Source organism: Gracilinanus agilis, chromosome 2 (genome assembly GCF_016433145.1).
Source record: "Gracilinanus agilis isolate LMUSP501 chromosome 2, AgileGrace, whole genome shotgun sequence".
Taxonomy (NCBI): Eukaryota; Metazoa; Chordata; class Mammalia; order Didelphimorphia; family Didelphidae; genus Gracilinanus; species Gracilinanus agilis.
The window spans coordinates 390,601,022-390,619,520 of NC_058131.1; the positions used below are offsets into that span (position 1 = coordinate 390,601,022).

At 41.3% G+C, this 18,499-nt stretch overlaps 1 protein-coding gene across 2 annotated transcripts in view; it reads left to right on the forward strand.

Moving 5' to 3' along the window:
• Window positions 1-17,816, forward strand: part of ANXA6 (annexin A6) — a 64,178-nt gene extending 46,362 nt beyond the window's left edge. The window contains exons 16-26 of one of the 2 annotated variants that reach the window (XM_044664487.1): window positions 3,425-3,519; window positions 4,262-4,375; window positions 4,748-4,838; window positions 5,149-5,228; window positions 9,140-9,193; window positions 12,934-12,951; window positions 13,552-13,648; window positions 14,340-14,435; window positions 15,809-15,867; window positions 16,997-17,119; window positions 17,446-17,816. In XM_044664487.1, coding sequence (XP_044520422.1) covers window positions 3,425-3,519; window positions 4,262-4,375; window positions 4,748-4,838; window positions 5,149-5,228; window positions 9,140-9,193; window positions 12,934-12,951; window positions 13,552-13,648; window positions 14,340-14,435; window positions 15,809-15,867; window positions 16,997-17,119; window positions 17,446-17,505 — 887 coding nt within the window. In that variant the 3' untranslated portion in view covers window positions 17,506-17,816. The remainder of the gene's footprint in view (window positions 1-3,424; window positions 3,520-4,261; window positions 4,376-4,747; window positions 4,839-5,148; window positions 5,229-9,139; window positions 9,194-12,933; window positions 12,952-13,551; window positions 13,649-14,339; window positions 14,436-15,808; window positions 15,868-16,996; window positions 17,120-17,445) is intronic. The other variant, XM_044664488.1, reaches the window with a different exon arrangement.
• Window positions 17,817-18,499: the final 683 nt, after the last annotated feature.

The window sequence follows — 18,499 nt, forward strand, 5'->3', positions numbered from 1 at the left end:
TGCTGTGTATGGGGAATAGCAAATATGCCAGATTAGTCAGAATATAGAATTCATAAGAAGAAAAGAGATGTAATGAGACTGAAAGGATGAGCTGGAATCAGGCTGTCAGGAGCCTGAAATGCCAAGCAGAGGAGTTTCCATCTTATACTTGGATCCACAAAGAGCCATTAAAGGTTCTTAAGCAAAAACTCGGCTTGACCAGACTCATCCCTTAGGGATATCAGTTCAAAAAACTTGTGGAAAACAAATTAGAGAGAGACTCATGAGGAAACAGTCAAAGCAAATGGTGATAGGGGCCTGAGCTCAAATGGTAGCTGTATAAGTAGAGAAAAATGGGACAGATGTGTGAATTCTTGGCAAAGGAAGAATCAGGAAGCCTTGGAAATTTATGGGATATGGGGGTGAGTGAGAGTGAAGAGGTAAGAGTGACTCCTAGGTTCTGAACCTGGGTAACAAGGAAAATGGTATTGCCTTTGACTGAAATAGGGTCATTAGAAAAAAGAATGAATTTAGGAGAAAAGATTGTTAATGAGTTCTGTTTTCACTGTGTTGATTTGGAGCTAACTATAAGACATCTTAATGGAGATATCTATCAGGCAGCTGGAATTGTGGGCCTGGATCTAGAGAAAGAAATAAGAGACAGATATTTACACTTGAGGTTCATCTGATTAGAGATCAGAATTGAACCCATGAAAGCTGATGAGATCACTAAGAGAGAGAGTGTAGAGAGAGGTGAAAACTCAGGAATATATCCACATATAGTGGGTTGGACAAAGATGTTGATCTTACAAGAGGGATTGAGAAAAGATGAAGAGTCAGACAAATAGGAGGAGAACCACAACAAAGCAGTGTCACAAAAAAACATAGAAAGTAAAGGATCCGTAATGAGAGAGACTCACAAAGACAGCATTAGAGACCATATCATATGCTAGAATTTATATAATGTTTTCAGATTTGCAAAGCATTTTACATATGTTAATTCATTTAATCCACACAACAAATTTCTGAGGTAGTTAATATTTGTTATTATCCCCATTTTATAGATAAGGAAATAGAGGCTAAAAGAGGTTTAATCACTTTCTCAGGACCACATAGCTATTGAGTGTCTAAAGTGGAATTTGGACTATGACTTCAAGTCCAACTCTCTCCATTAAGCCACCTAGCTACTTACCACTAGGCATCTAGATTAGTTTCCTATGTGGCATGACATTTTGTGTAAAATGCTGCACTTTAGGTCATACTTGACTCACATCCAACCTCAGGTATTTATTAATTGTATGACCCTGGATGAGTCACTAATCTCTGTTGACTTCAGTTCCCCATTTATCAAATGAAAGATTTAGACTCAGTAGCCCAGGTCTCTAAATCTATGATCTTATGATTTACCAATCTAATAACCTTGCCAAGAAAGGTAAATGTGTTACTCTGGTATAACCAGAGTTGTCTTGATGAAGCCATGTTAGCACTCATGACCACTGCTTCCTTGTCTAAATGTTCACAAACTATCCTTTTAATATATTCTAGTATTTTCCAGAAATCAAATGTCCTACAGTTTGTTGACTCTATTGTATTTTCTTTTTTGGAAAGCCATTAAAATATTTCTAGTCCTACGACATCTTTCTTATTTATTATTTCTAAAAAACAACAATAACAGTAGATAAATGATTACAATTTTTTCAGATCCCCAGGATGTAAATTCACTCTGACCTGGTGACTGGAATGAGCTCTTTAGGGGTAGCCAAGTGCTCTCATCTCACTAATTTGGGTGTTAGGTCCTTCTTAGTTATTTTTGTCCTGTCCTTTTCAGTCTAATGATTCATCTGAAAGAAAACAAAGAGGGAGACCATTCTACCATCACTCTATCCTGATCTCATCTTCTCTGATCAATGATCCCATCCCTTCTTTGACCTTTGTTCCCCAATACCAATATAGTGGTAAAGTCCTTTTTGTTGTCCTTAATGTTTTTCCCCAAGCTCAGCTCATTTTGAGTTTTAACTCTCCTAAACACTATTTTTATTTAAGCATGTGATGGGTCTATATTCATCATCTGTCATCTGTCCTTTTTTCTGTCTTCTACAAATGACTTATAAAATTCAAAGCTGGTCACTCCACTTTAGGCAGATTTTCATTTTCCTTCTCTTTGGGATGGTTTCTGTTTTGCCTTCTGAATCTCATTTTTCAGATCTTCTCATTCCTCTTGGACATATGTGATCCTACCTATCCTTTTCCTAAAAACTTGGAGACCTGCTTTCCTGAAATCTACTTTGTATATCAGACTAGACCCTACTTTCCTCTCTTGCTCTATCATGAATTCTAAGAGGAAGGTGTTATCCCTTCCCCTGGGTCTTATATTCCTACTTTACCTTTTTTCATCCTTGTCAAAATCAGATCCATTATAGTAGTGCCATCTCTACTTTTTGGAGGACTACCATATTAATGTAAGCAAAAAATTTGTTAGCTACTCTTCTTATGGAAGAGAGAGCTCTCACAATTATCTGAGTAATTTGAAGTTTCCCATCTTTCCTCTCCCATGTTTCTTTTTTTTTCTTTTCATTTTAATGACAAATTTCCATATAAGTTTTCCAAGTTAAATGCTTTCTTGTGTTTCCGTGTGAGGTCTGTTTCCTGAATTCCTCATCTGTTTCTTCAAGATTGTTGTTGAGTTATGTCTGACTCTCTGTGACCCCATTTGGGGTTTTCTTGGCCAAGATACTAGAGCAATTTGTCATTCCTTCTCAAACTCATTTTACATATGAGGAAACTGATGCAAACTGGGTTATGTGACTTGCCCAAGGTCACACAGCCAATAAGTGTCTGAAGCCAGATTTGAACTCAGGAACATGAATCTTCCTGACTTCAGGTCCAGCTCCCTATCCACTACATCACCTAAAACTGCCTAAAGACTTCCTTCAGGTAATCTAGTTATTATACCTGATGTCTCTTTTACTTCTGTCCCCCTTAATTTTTACCAATATGTTTTCTGTTATGCTTCCTGCCCTTGCTTCAAGAGAGGCAGCATGATATAGTGTATCAAATGGTGTCAGAAAAACCTAGATCTGTATCTGACACTTTCTTGAATTGTGACCATGGGCAAGTTATTTACCCTTTCTGGGCCTCAGTTTTCTCACCTGTGAAGTGTGGATAATAAATAATACACACAATTATACTGAACTTGCAGTTCCCTAATATCCCTCATAATATAATAAGGGAAAATTATGAAGCCTCTGGCTCAGAGGGAAACATTCTAGTTGAACCTCAGAATTAAGCCACTGACAAATAGTTCCTGCATCTGGGAGGGCTCCAGGAAGTTGCTCGGCAGTGTAGACAGAGTTATGCTACCAGGAACTTGCTTAGGATGAGAATCTGGGGATAGTCCTTCAGCCTGTCTTATTGGGTCTTTCTGAATCCTTTTTGGCTATTTCAGGTACAGATGAGGACACCATCATTGACATCATCACTCACCGAAGCAATGACCAGCGGCAGCAGATTCGACAGACTTTCAAGTCCCACTTTGGGCGGGTGAGAATGGTTCCCCACTTGGGTCACTTTCCTGACTCTGACACCCACTCACACTTGGACCAACTTCCCCCTTTTCATAGGCCTTTTTAGGCTCATCTTTATAAAAGGAACTACTCAGTAGCCTTTCTAGCAGTATCTCTTCTTTAAAGTGACAGGAACATTTCTGTTCTCTCACCTCAAGCATCCCCTTTGTGACCAATGATGTATATTTGGGGGTCAATCAAGGTCCAATTTGTATCTAGGGTTAGTTAGACGAACAGTCCAGAGAACATACCAAAGCTACCTTCTTTTGATTAAACCTGTGGCTTTATAACAGGTATCTTACTCTAAGCTCCTAAAAGATTACATCTTAGAATCCCAACTATCAGGGGCAACTAGGTGGCTCAGTGGATTGAGAGCCAGACCTAGAGACAAGAGGTCCTGGGTTCAAATCTGGCCTCAGACACTTCCTAGCTGTGTGACCCTGAACAAGTCACTTGACCCCCATTGCCTAGCCTTACACTCTTCTGCCTTGGAGCCAATACAGTATTGGCTCCAAGACAGAAGGTAAGAGTTTAAAAAAAAAAAAGAATCCCAACGTTCCTCAACTAATTCTGGGTTCCTTGCCTAGGTCTATCCCCCTGACCTCAGGTGATGCTCTTCTTCTCCTGTTGGGTTGGGGGTGGGAAACCGGTTTCTTCCTCTTTTTTGGTTGTTTTTATTTTTTTCTTCCATAACCCTTCCTTGCTTTGGCTTTAAAAAGGACCTGATGGCTGATCTGAAGTCTGAGATCTCAGGCAATCTGGCAAAGCTGATCTTGGGCCTCATGATGCCCCCTGCACACTATGATGCCAAGCAACTGAAGAAGGCCATGGAGGTGCCATACTGGGGCAAGGGAGGGAAAGCTGGGACAACATTGGATGAGAGGGAGGGCAATCAGAAGGCAACCTCCCTCAACCTATTCTTTCCCACTGTGCAACTGGCCCTGGGTACTTTGTGCCAGTGAAAATTGTTTCATGCCCATAGGCTCAGGAGGAGAATAATGAACAGAGATAGTAGGTGGGAGAAGGCCAGAGCCTGGAAAGAACCATAATAAAAATAAAGTCAGGATTGACCTGCCCTGAATTCCTATCCTGCATGGTGACACGAGACAGGGGGTAGCTCCTTTTGGCTTTGAAGTGGAGAGGTTGTCTTTCTGGCAACAGAAACAAATTTATAGCTGAGCCTTACCTTTCCAATGGGTTTCTAGGGAGCTGGCACTGATGAACAGGCTCTGATTGAAATCCTGGCCACTCGGAACAACCAAGAAATCCAGGCCATCAATGAAGCTTATCAAGAAGGTAAGAGGACAAGGTCAATAGGGCTAAAGAAAGGGAGCCAGAAACAAGGAGATGTGGCAGGTTCTGGAGTGGGCCAAAAGTGATGAGAATGGGAACAATGGAAATAGAGGAGAATTGGTATTAGAGAACCTTTGGGAAGGTTCCAGTTGTACAAAGATTGCCTCACTGGGACTTTTATAATTGATGGCCCAGTCCAACTTGAGCTAAGCTCCTTTGTTTCCCTTGTGGCAGTGTTGAGCTGGCCTGAGGTTGCTCTGGCTCTCAATTCAACTAACAGAGCCCCACATCCTTCACGTTTCTCTCTTCTCAGACTACCATAAATCCCTAGAGGATGACTTGAGCTCAGACACATCTGGCCACCTTAAGAGGATCCTCGTCTCCCTAGCCACGGTAAGAGCAAGAGGTAGTATCAGGTGTTTCTGTGTGCATAAATGAATGAATGAGAATTCTTTCTTAAGCCCCTCTTATGTGTCAAGGTACTGTGCTAAGTGCTAGGAATGCAAATAAATAAACAAGTGAAAATAACATTAAATAAAAATAGCAAGATTGTCCAGGCTAATGTAGGATGAAAACATATAAATGGGGAGTTGGAATGAGGGGCAGGGATAAGGGTGGCAAATTCACACAGTCATATGGCAGCCTGTTTCCAGGTGGAATAAGGTAGAACACTCCCATCTCAGAATCCAAGAACAGTGTTAGATTTTTGTTGAAAAGAATATAAGGAGGATGGCCAAGGATAGGCAAGCTAGACACAGTGGGAATATGGGAGACTCCCTCCCCCATCTCAATCACAGGAGAACAACTCTAGAGCCTTTTCTCAATTAATTCAAACTGTTAAACTCCATCCAGGCTGAGATGAAATTTGTTTTTCGGTCATTTCAGTCATGTCTTGACTCTTTGTAACTTCATTTGGGATCATCTTGTTTTCAGAGTTACTAAAATAGTTTGACATTTCCTTCTCCAGCTCATTTTACAGATGAGGACACTGAGGCAAACAGGTTTAAGTGAATTGCATCACTAATAAGTTTCTGAGGCCAGGCTTGAACTCAGGTCTTCCTGACTCCAGGCCCAGCACTTTGTCACCTAGATGCCCCAGAGCAGGGGATAGGTAAATCATTTGGTGAGGGTACTCAATGAAAATAGCCTCTCCTACTCTCATATCATTCCTTGGCTTAATAAAATTATTTACAGTTTCCATCTATTTCCATTTATCTCATTGGATCCTCATAGGAACTAAAGGAGGTTGGCTAAGAAAATTTCTACTCACATCTAAATGATTGGGAAACTGAAACTTGGAATAAGGACTGACTTGCCTACGATCACCTTGAATGAGTTGATAACAGAGCTAAAACCCAGACTCAATCTGGTATTCCCTCTACTATAGCCCACTGTCTCCTCCAACGTATCTTAGGTAACAATTTTAGCTTGGATAGACCAATAAGAGAGACTCATTCCCTTAAGTCATAACTAGAGAGGACATTACAGGGACACTGGCAATAGTCACATTTCTAGAGTTCTTTGAGGTGATACATTCAAACCTCATTTTCTTTTTTTCTAAAATTTATTGATATATTTTATCTTAAGACAAGTACTTCTCTTTACAGTGTGATATTGTATAAATTGTTCTCTTGGTTCTACTCACTTCATTCTGGATCAGTTCAAACAAGTCTTCCCATGATTCTTTGAGACCCCTTCATCAGTTCTTTACAGCACAATAGGATTCCATCACTTTTATGTTACCATGATTGATTCACTCACTCCTCAGTAGATAAGCAGCAAATGCTTAGTTTCTTGTTCTTTGCCACTACAAAAAGAGCACCTATAAATATTTTTGTACCTATTGGTCATTTTTTTTCCTTTGCTTTGATCTCTTTGGAAGTATAAGAATGATAGAGGTATTGGTAGATCAAAGGACTTGCACAGTTTAGTAACTTTGGGGGCATAATTCCAAGTCGTTTTCCAAAATAGTTGCACAAATTCATAGCCCCTCCAACATGCCTGTTTTCCTCTAATCCCTCCAACATGTGTCATTTTTCTTTTTTATCAGTTTTCCCAATCTGATGGGTATAAAGGGAGAACGTCAGTGTTTTAATGTGCATTTCTCTAGTTATTAGTGATTTAGAGAATTTTTCTATATGGCTATGGATTTCTCCTTTTGAAAAAGACTCAAACAAGCACTTCTTCATAAATATCCTGTTAAGATTTTTTACAAAATACATTCCTTAGAAGAGATTTTATCAGTTATTAACAGAAAGGGGAAGTGTGTGTCCTTTAACTTTGGCATTAGGGCACTGACCTTGACTGCTGAGTTATTGGGTTTAAAAAAAACAAACAACCTTATCTTTTGTTTTCATGTCACTTTCATTTCCTAATATATTCCTTCTTCCCCCTTCCTACTCATCAAGTCATCACTTTAACAATAAAAAAAGAGAAAGTAAAAAAAGCAGTCCAGCAAAATTAACCCATCCTATCAACTAAGTGTACCAGTCTTATATCTGCAATCTGCACATAATCTTCAACCTCTGCAAAAAAAAAAAAAAGGAGAGGATCTTTTTCAATGGCAAACTTTCAGCCATTGAATTTGACCTGAATTTTTTTTATTGCCCTTTAGAGAGCTATCTTTACAACTTCGCAACTGCCTTTATTTTCATTGTTGTTTTATTTCATTCATCACCTCTTGTGTCTGCCATTCATTCTCTTGACTCCACTTTCTTAACACTGAATCACTTCATATAAGTCTTCCCATGTGTCTCTGAATCCAACATATTTATCACTCCTTATGGAGTAGTGACATTCTATCATATTCATACATCATTCAGCCATTCTCTGACTGCTGGATCTGCATTTTGTTAGTAGCTTTTGTTAACATAATTAACTTGATTCAGCCATCCCTGTGAGATGTTGCTCTCCAAGATAACCAATCTACTCTAGGTCTTGGACATGCCTACTTATTTACCTATATTGTCTCCCTCAATAAACTGTAAAGTTCTTAAGGGCAGTAACTGTTTCCCTTTTTTTTGTATCCTCAGCATTTAAGCCCAGTGCCAGGCACAAAATGTGGGCTTAATGAATGAGACTCACTAAACTGGATTATGAATGTTTTTGTACTAGAAGTCTCTCCCTTTCTCTCTCTCTCTGTCTCTCACTCTACCTTTTTCTCTCTCCCCACCCCTTTCTCTCTCTCTTTTTATAAAAAACACTTACCTCTTATCCTAGAATCAGTACTATATATTGATTCTAAGGCAGAAGAGTGGCTAAGCAATGGAGATTGTGACTTGCTCAAGGGTCACACAGCTAGGAAGTGTCTGAATTGAACCCAGGACCTCCCATTTCTACACTTGGCTTTCTATCCCCCTGAGCCACCTAGCTGACATCTCAGGTACATGTTGAACCAGATCTATTGATTTCCAATTCTTAACATTGTATCTTTTTTTTTAAACCCTTACCTTCCATTTTAGAATCAATACTCTGTATTGGTTTTAAGGCAGAAGAGCAGTAAGGACTAAACAAAGTGGGTTAGGTGACTTGCCCAGGGTCACATAGTTAGGAAGTATCTGAGGTCAAATTTGAACTCAGGACCTCCCAACCAAGTTAGTTTTTCTTGCAAAATTCTAAATTATTTTCCAGAATAGTCAAATCAATTCACAGCTCCATGAGCACTTAATTAACATCCCTTTCTTCTTAGTCCCTTCAACAATGGAATTTTCTGTCCTTTAATATTTTTGCTAGCTTGATGATTGTAAAGTGATACTTCAACAAACCTCTCCATTTACAGATGAGAAAACTGAGGTCCAGAGTGGTTAAGTGGCAATTGCTACTTGGATGACTTTGAGTAAGTCAGGCAAGAATGAACTCAGGTTTTTCACACTCACACTCTTGCCTTACCATCTTGCTGATGCCAATCACCAATTAGCTCCCACATCTTCAAAATTATAAAACTGATTGGAAATGAAAATTGGAGCTACAGAGGGTGAAGTTATCTAATCAAAAAGCTCAGGTTTTCTAGCTCAGTGACCACAAAGTATTTCCCCACCTACCTTTATCAGTATTCTCTTGAAGTTATCAAAGAAGACTTTCTGGAGGAAACAGAATCTCTGATGAGCCTTGTATTAAAAATTATTTTGTCCTATTTCATGACCTTCCCCCATACTAAACTATGATCTGGGGTAGGGGTAAAAGGCAGGAAATGTACTTTCCCCCCTCTTATAACTCTCCTTCCTCATGTTTAACAGAGAACTGATCAGTGTTCATGCAGTACATTTGTGATGATTGATTAGAATTCCTTCTTCTTTCCACTATAGGGGAACCGTGATGAGGGACCTGAAAATTCAGATCAAGCTCGAGAGGATGCTCAGGTGAGACTTCTTGAAACCCTGGGATGTTTCATGGGTATGCTGGTGTGATTGAAAAGTCTTTCCCTGGGAAGGGTGGTCTACCTCTGAGGAAATAGCATTTCCTCCTTAGGAAAAAGCTTTATCTTAGGAAACAAATCCATTCCAAAGAGAGGAAAAAAGGGAAGATCTGGAAACTGCTGTAGTGTGGGTATAGGCTTAGTAGGCAGACTGGTGTCCTGGGTTGTTCTGGGTTGGGGCCCTTAGATGCCCTACCTGCAAAATAGAAGCATTAACTATAACAGAGAAGGAGATTCAATGCTATCCCCAAGGCAGAGGTAGGCTTGGGGGCACATTGGGGTCTCCTGGCTGCTTTGTTTTGATGGCATTTGCTTGGTTGGCTGGCTCTGGTGCTGAAATGCTTCCTTCCAAAAGCTAGCCCCATCTTTCCTTTATTCAAGAATTTCTTTTTGCTAACTTTTAGAGCAGTGGGAGATCCTGGTGATAGCTGAGCCAGTCTGCTTATGCAAAGGGAGCCTGCCCTATCATAACTGCTGTCTTAATTGGGTGTTTTGGTTACCCTTCTCTGCTACATACACATGCTAGTGCACCAACAATCACACACACACACACACACACACACACACACACACATACACACACACTCACACTCACACTCTTTCCTTGCCATCTTGCTAACGCCAATCACCAATTAGCTCTGAAATCTTCAAAATTACAAAACAGATTGGAAATGAGAATTGGAGCTATAGATTGTCAAGTTATCTAATTAAATTTCCCCAATTATAAATATTTATAGACAGTACTCTCATTTATAAAAACAAAATGGAAAGAAAACTGGAGTCAGATGTAGGTTCTACTCTAGACTAGAACTACTACACTGTGTGACCTTGATAAAGCCCCTGGTCTCTCTGGGCATCTTCTTCTTTATTTATAAAATTATTTTTTGGTGTAGCAGGGAAGGAGAGGATGAACTTGACTCGATACTTCTAAGGGCCCAGGCCTTGCTTTAATTTCCTCTATTCTCTAGTCCCTTAAAGCAATGGCATCAAATTCCAGTAAAAATAGGGGCCATTAAATCATACATAAGGATCTCTGAAGGCCATATATTGACTTAGAAAACCACATATTAACATGATGAATATTCTATTGCATTTTTATTTATTTTGTTAAATGTTCCCCAGTCACATCTTAATATAGTTTGGGCAAGTGCACTTGGGAGTGTTAAACATGTTTGCTATATCTGCCTTAAAGCACTGACATTCTATATTTAAAAACTGAAGGCCAGAGAGATTGATAATGCCTTTGATTTTATTGCTCATCTTCTTTTTCCTATGCTCCTTCAAAGACCTCATTCCAGGTCCTTTTGTCCCCTTTCTTCCAATGCCCTTCCACTCCCTGCCTAACTCTGGCAGTTTTCCAGATAGAAAAGTGCTGAAAGATATATGGAAAAATCTGAATTTCAGCAAATGGGGAGTTAGCCATGCTTTGATTTTTCTCTGTTAGCTCTCACTTTCTTCAAGTGGAGCCAGAGTAGGAATTTTTTTAAGCCACCATATTCTGCTTTTAGATTCCATCTCAGGTTAATAATTGTCCTCCTCTCTTCTAAAATTCAGATATTTCCTGGAAAGAGGGAAAGGCGTCAACAGGATGTCAGAGCTGGAAAGGACTTTAACAAATAATCTAACCTCCCTTGTTTTACTGGGGGAAGCTGGCTTCTGAAGAGGGGAAATAATTTACCCAAGGTCACATAGGAATAGAACAGAGCCCAGGTACTGACTCCTAGGCAAGGATTCTTTTGATTACACCAAACCAAATGCACTTATTAATTTTTTCTTTAGGAGAGTTGGGCTGCCAAGAATGAGAGTTAGAGCAGAGGAAATGGGACCTGGTAGCCATAGAAAACTTATTTCACTCCCTCAATTTTGCCCAGATCTGGCCCAATCTATAAAGGCTAAACAATAATAATAATAATAATAATAATAATAATAATAATAATAATAAACAGTAGCAGTAACAGTAACAGTAATAATATAGGCATTTATAGAGCATTTTTATGGTTTGCAAATGTTTTACAAATGTTATCACTTCTGATCCTCACAACAACCATAGGATGTAGGTGCTATGATTATCCCCATTTTCCAATGGAGAAAATGGAGGCAGATCGAGGTTACCCAGCATCACACAGCTAGTAAGTGTCTGAGGCTGGATTTGATCTGAGGCTACACTTGAACTTGGGTCTTCCTGACTCCAGGTCCACCAGCTCCCCAGGTGCTGTACCCTAGCTTCCTAGTAAAGCAGGGCTGGGATTGCCTCACCTCTCCTAGCTGGGTCTAGGCAATTCCCCCCGCCCCACTCTTCCTGCAGGCTTCCTGAGCCTTTGAATCCCACTTCCNAGAGAGAGAAAGAGAGAGAGAGAGAGAGAGAGAGAGAGAGACAGATACGCCAGGGGAATTCTTCAAAGGATGCTTGGTCCAAGTCTGCTCCTAATCGTATAGAGTTGCCTAGGCCATCTCACACGGCTTTTTGGGGAGCGTAGGAATTATGGGGACCTCGAGACCCATTTATTTTGTAGGGAGATCGCTGGGTACTGAGTAAAGTCTAGAATTAAAGAATGTCAGAACTGCAAAGGATTTTAGAGAACATATAATCCAGCCCCTTCATTTTCCTGATGAGGAGACGGAGGTCTAGAGAAAGAGACTTTATCCATGGTCAGACGGAGTTAGTGTCAGAGATGGGAATGGAAACCTGAGTCCTTTAAAGGTGAAAAAATATATCGAAATGTAGAAATTCCTCTACAGCATTTTGAAGTTTGTGAGAAGAGATGCTTTCAACTTGGAGTGTGTCTTAAAACAGGGATGAAAATTCCTCAGGGGGGACTTTTTACCTAGAAGAACAACCATCTAGAACAAAAGATCACAGCTAGTCTCTAGTATATTTGCCATGAGCAGCTACGTGGCACATTGGCTTAGAGAGCCACACCTGAAGTCAGGAAGACTCATCTTTCAAATTTGGCCTCAGATCCTTATTAGCTGAGTGCCCCTGGGCAAGTCACTTCACTCTGTTTGCCTTAGTTTTCCCATCTCTAAAATGAGCTGGAGAAGGAATGGCAAACTAATCTAGTATCTTAGCCCAGAAAAGCCCAAATGGAGTCACAAAGAGTCAGGCATGACTGAAACAACCAAAAAACAATAACAGTTGCCATACACACCTGAAAATACAGTATTTTAAATCAAATGATTGTACTTTGGGCAACACAAAAGTAATTAACCTCCTAAACTTGCTTTCACTGACCTCTGGTATCAGCAGAGAAATTTTTGTATTTAAGATTGCTTTCTCAACTGTTGTCACATTTTGCCATTAAAATAACCTGGAAAAGGCAATGAGGGTTAAGTGACTTGTCCAAGATCATGCAGCTATGAAAGGTCTGAGGTCAGATTTGAACCCAGGACCTCCCATCTCTGGGTCTGGCTCTCAATCCACTAAACACCCAGCTGCTCCCTTTTCCATTGAATTTTAAGATGATCTCCAAGGTCCCTTTTAGTTTTAACATTCTGAGTCTGAGCCAAAAGATCAAAGGACACTGAGCTCTTTTCCCTCATTTAATGTAATTATAGTATCTTTGCAAGACCCTCTTTCCAAGTAATACATGTACCTTCTCCCCCAACCCTCCAAGACCCAAATTGGGTCTTCTCAGACCTTGCTCTCACTCTGCCTTCCCCTCTTTCCCTTCTCCCTGCTCTCAGGTGATTGCAGAAATCTTGGTGAGTCTTGAATTTTATTATGATTTTTAATAACCCATGTGACTGAATTCTAGCCAGACTGATTGGTGTGTGCTAAACCCACTGGGGAGTGTCATTTTGGGTGTGAGGCTTCCTTAAGGTGTTCTCTCTCCTTCTCTCTCTCAGTCTATCTCTCTTTAGTCATTCTCCCCATCACCTGTGCCCCCCCAAAAGCTCTCAAAGGTTATTTGTTTGGGGATAAACAGAGGGGAAAACAGTGGTCCAAAGAGCCACCTGTGAACTCTGGTCATTGGGACTCATGGCTAGAGCCAGGCCAGCTGCCTGTTTGATGCTCCTGCCTGGGCCAGCTCAGTGACTCTCTCTGGGAATCTCCTATTCCTGAATGGTAATGGAAAGCATCTGATTCCAAGTCTCATTTTTATTTCGAAGGACAGAGAGCTATCAAAGATTGGGGAAAGAACAGGTCATGAGGCTCTCCCTCCCAAGCAAGCTATACCTACTCCACCCCTAGAGACATAGCCTTTGGACAAGAAGATTTAATTGGTGAACACTAACAATAACAATTCCTTCCCCTGTTTCTTCCCAACCCTACCTACATTTTCCCATGCCTCATCTTTGTAGGAGATAGCAGACACGACGACCAGTAGTGACAAACCTTCTCTGGAGACACGTTTCATGAGTATTTTATGTACTCGAAGTTACCACCATCTCCGGAGAGGTTAGCACTCCCAACTATTCCATTATGTCTTTTTTGTTTGTTTTTTAAATAACTCTTACTTCCCATCTTAGTAAGAACTTCAAGACAAAAGTGTAAGGGTTAGACAATTGGGGTTAAGTGACTTGGCCAGACTCACACAGCTAGAAAGTGTCTAAGGCCAGATTTGAACCCATGTCTTCTTGACTCCAGGCCCGAGACTCTATCCACTGTGATACTTAACTGCTCTTCCATTACTGTCCTTTTAAGCAACTACAGTCTCCTTAGTCCTCTCTGCTTGGCACCATGAAGAAAATAGAAACACACATAGGAACAGAGCAAGGAAGAAGGCATTTTTATACCATTGGAGTCATTTTGATGGAGCCAAAAAATACTGCAACTGATCTAGGACTATGTTAATAAAGATTGTGTCCAGTACAAAGGAGGAAATAATTCCACTGTTCTATTCAGACACCATACTGAGAATTTAAAGAACATTGAGAGGCTATGCTTTTTCACCTAGATAATATTGCTTTCCTAGCCAAAACACTTAGGAATTTGTGTCCCTTGATGATACCATAATCAGTCCTGGGGGGCCACTCTGGGCATCTGAGGGACTTTGGGAAGGGAGGGACCAGGGAAGAAAAGGATGAGAAATTTCCCTGTCTACTGATCTTGGAGTTCACTCCCTCCCCTGGGATTTCCTGATTTTCAGTTTTCCAGGAATTCATCAAGATGACTAACTATGATGTGGAGCACACCATTAAGAAAGAGATGTCTGGTGATGTTCGGGATGCATTGGTGGCTATAGGTCAGTGTCTGGTGGTGGGAGGGAACTGTAGGATCAGGGAGCAGTACAGTTGCCCAGGAAGGAGCTCACAGTAGCTCCATGGACTCCAGTCCATGAAGCTCTGGCCATTTGGCCTAATAGTTAATGAGAAATGCCATTTTTAGTCTGTAGAAATGCAAGAGGAAATAGTTGATGACCTACTTGTCTGAAGTGAATTAGCAAGAAAAACAAAGGAGGAAGGAAATGTTATCTACCACTGCCCAATTCCATTCTACACTCCCATACACACCCACACACTTCTCCTCTTAGCTCTTGGACCATGTGGACACTTATATTTTGGGATATGTCAAGGACAAAATGAAGAGTTGAAAGCTAATTGTTAATGAATGCCAGGACAAGGGAAGAGTCAAGATGGAAACTCCAAATGTCTCTTCCTCTCATTATGCTTAGCCCTTGTCTTTTTTCCTCATTCTTTTTTTCATTCCCTTCTCTGTTGTTCTTCTCTAGTACAAACCGCAAGTGAGATCTATTAATTAATTGATTGACAAGTATTTATTAAGCACCCACTATGTGCCAGGCACTGTCCTAGGTACTGGAGACATAAATACAAAAAATGAACCGATCCCTACTTGCCTTTTGAGTTTTCCTACGTATTGCATGGGATACTGAGCTGCTCAATTTGGGGCCTATCCTGAGGCCAGAGCGACTAATCCCAAGACTCAGGGGAATTGTTTAGCTGAGGGGAGGACCAGGGCTGGTTTCTGAGCTCCCAGCCTTCCTTCCTTCCTTCCTGATATTCGGTCCTACTCCATTTCAAGCTGTCTTTGGGGAAAGATTTCAAAGCTATTTCCAGCAGAGCCATTGTCAGCACCAATGAAATTCCTGTTCATATTTGCAGACTGTATTGCTCCAACCCCCATGGATCAGCTGTCCTTATAAATGAAGCAGGGGCTACCTGTGTATCATAATTTTAGGAGAAACAAAAATTCCTCCCATGCCCCCGTCAAAATCTCTTCCTTACTGTGTATCATAGTGGCTAAATTTCTACCACTAGAACTTAATCCTTTTGAATCTTAAAGGATATGTGGTATTCCTGCCCCTCATTAGAAAACAGATGTCCTTGGACCCATGCCACTTTAATTGCCAGCTAAGCCCTTAGCAAAGATTAGCTGACAGTCAGCTGAGATCAAAGTCCCTATGAGTGGGAGGGGAGACGCAGGACAAATGCCTGCCATGGAACAAAACATTGGAAAGGATGATCTCAGTGCCAAAGACCAATTTTGCTGGCATACAGTCATTGTTAGGGCTGGCACTAGATAACAGCCCAAGGTTTGTGAGGAGGCAATTAGAAAACCTGCATTTTAACTACATTCCTTCTGTGTTCTCCTCCTTAGTCCAGAGTGTCAAGAACAAGCCCCTCTTCTTTGCTGATAAACTGTACAAGTCCATGAAGGTAAACCCTTTCTTTCTGGAATCATCTAGAGTCAGGGACCAAAAAGCAGTCCAAACCTCTCCCATTCATTCCTCTCACTCACTCTGTGGTTAATTGTCTTCTGTTCATAAAGAGGCTAAAACACTGAGAGTATCAACAGAGTTGTCTATTTAGGAAAGAGAATATTCCCTGAAAGGAAAAAAAAAAAAGCCATGCCAAGCCTCCTTCCAGAGAGGTTAGAAACTTACCATATGAAGCCATTTCTTGGGAAATTTTTGAAATAGAGGTAGAGAGCTCAAAAGAAATAGCCTTAGTAGAACCCTTACCAGTTTCCAATATCTGTAAAATAATACCAACTACCTGGTATCCCCTGGGCTAATGTGGCAGACCTAGGGATTGCCATCATCTTGCACCACCCTACCATTCTATTTCTGATTTTTGACCTATATTTATTATTATTTAAAATTATATATATATATATTATTTATTATTATTTAAAAAAGAATTCTTACCTTCCATCTCAGAGTGAATATTGTGTGATTTCCTAAGCAGAACAGTGTTAAAGGCTAGGCAGTGGTGGGGTTAAGCAACTTGTCCAAGGTCATACAACTAGGAATGACTATGGCCTCCTATGGGAAGTCTTGGATTCAAATATAATCCAAGACCTCCCATCTCTAGGCCTCGCCCTCAGTCCATGGAACCACATAGCTGCATCCTTAATCCTATATTTATAGTCCCCACACACAGTTCTAAGGCAAGCCATAGCCATATTTAACCTCAACCTGAGAGTTTTCTTTAGTTTCTGGGTGTTCACCAGGAATTAAGCCAACATCATAAATGCATAAACTTTTTGAAAAAATGGCTTTCCCTCTAAGTGTCCTCATCTCTCAAAAGTGAAAAGATGGTGCTAGATGAAACCTAAAGTCTCTTTCAGCTCAAAATCTTGAAGACAAGGTTCCTGCTCTGTTCGAGCTCCAAACATCTCCATGTCCCCCATGCTCAGATAGAAGCCAATTAGCCCATTCCATTTTGGGAAGGACTGAGAGGTTGAGACACAGTTTCCTCCTGTGGGCTTGGCCGGTGGTGTGCATGTGTGTGTGTGTTTTCTCACATCCTCTCTGTAAATCTCCCACCCTACTTGCTCTATCAGGGAGCAGGCACAGACGAGAAAACTCTTACAAGGATCATGGTCTCCAGGAGTGAGACTGACCTGCTCAACATTAGGCGAGAGTTCATTGAGAAGTATGACAAATCACTTCATCATGTCATTGAGGTAAGGAGGGAGGAACCCCAGGCCCTGCTATCATCCTGTCTCTTACCGGGGTGGGAGCACATCAGACAGACCTGAAGGGAAGGGAGGGTGTTTTGAGTTGGGCCCCAAAGACTCTTTGTCCCTCCCCTCCAAAGCTCCTCATTTCCAGGGAGGCACATATAGCCTTCCTCCTCTCAGGAACGTATCCCCTGCATCGTTATCAGAGCAGGGCAGAATTTCTCCGACAGGAGTGGATGGAGGCCTTTTTGAGGGGATGGTGGCTGCCCCTCTAGGAGGTAACTGGGAAGGCTTTTCACCCTGGGCATGTCCTTTCTTTCTGCTCTTAGAGTGACAACTCCGGGGACTACCTCAAGGCTTTGCTGGCCCTCTGTGGAGGAGAGGACTAGCTGGAAAGGGGAGAGCTGGTCCTCAACTCAGAGCTGCCCTGTTGGCTGTAGAGGTTGCCGTGGCTTTGGAGGGAAACTTCCTTAGCTATCCAGCTTCATACTGGAGGAGACCACAGCCAGCACCGATCCCTGCACAGCCAAGACAAGTGGGGAGGGAGTGGGGTGGTGAAGATGGGGAGGGAAGGTACTTGGGACTTGTCTTCTGTGAATGTCATAGGAGGAAAGGGTGGCACCTCCAGGTAGGTGTTACTCAGTGAAGTTACTCCTGTCCATGTATTCAAAAATGAATAAAATGTACACTGATCATAGAATCCGAGTTGTAAGGTACCTCGGGAAGACATCTAACCCAACCCTGAACAGGCATCCCTTCTATGCTATCTATACATCATCCTTTGCTTCAAGACTTCAGCATTGAGGAACTCACTACATTAAAAAAAAAAAAAACCTTATTTCTGTCTTAGATTGGTAAGGGCTGGGCAACTGGCATTAAGTAACTTGCTTGGGGTCACACAGCTAGGAAGAATCTGAGAGCAGATTTAGAACTCACTCTTTTTTGAAGGTAGCCCATCCCTCTTTGGGGCAGCTATAATTATTAGAAAGTTCTTTTAAATATTGAGTAAAAACGTGCTTCCCCTGATTCCTCCCAGTTCTGCTCTGGAGCCCAGAACTATTCATAGTGTTAGAGATGAAATCAGACCCGGGTAAAGGACAAGCTTCCATTTATAGCTTCCCTGGTCTCTGTCCTCCATCCAGTGCTCTTGCTCTGGGGCTTTCTCCCCATAGCCTCTCTTTACCTGATGCTGCTTTAAAGTGTTTCCCTCTCCAGGCCTTGTCTTGGGCACTTTTGCACAGTGCCTGACACATTGGAAGCACTTTATAATATTGGCTGACAGACTGACGAGGCCTCTGAAGTGTGTCCTGGAAGGTTTGGGTCCGACTAAATAGGCTCCAAAAGGAGTTTCCATCTATGATATTACCTCTTCTTCCTCTTTCT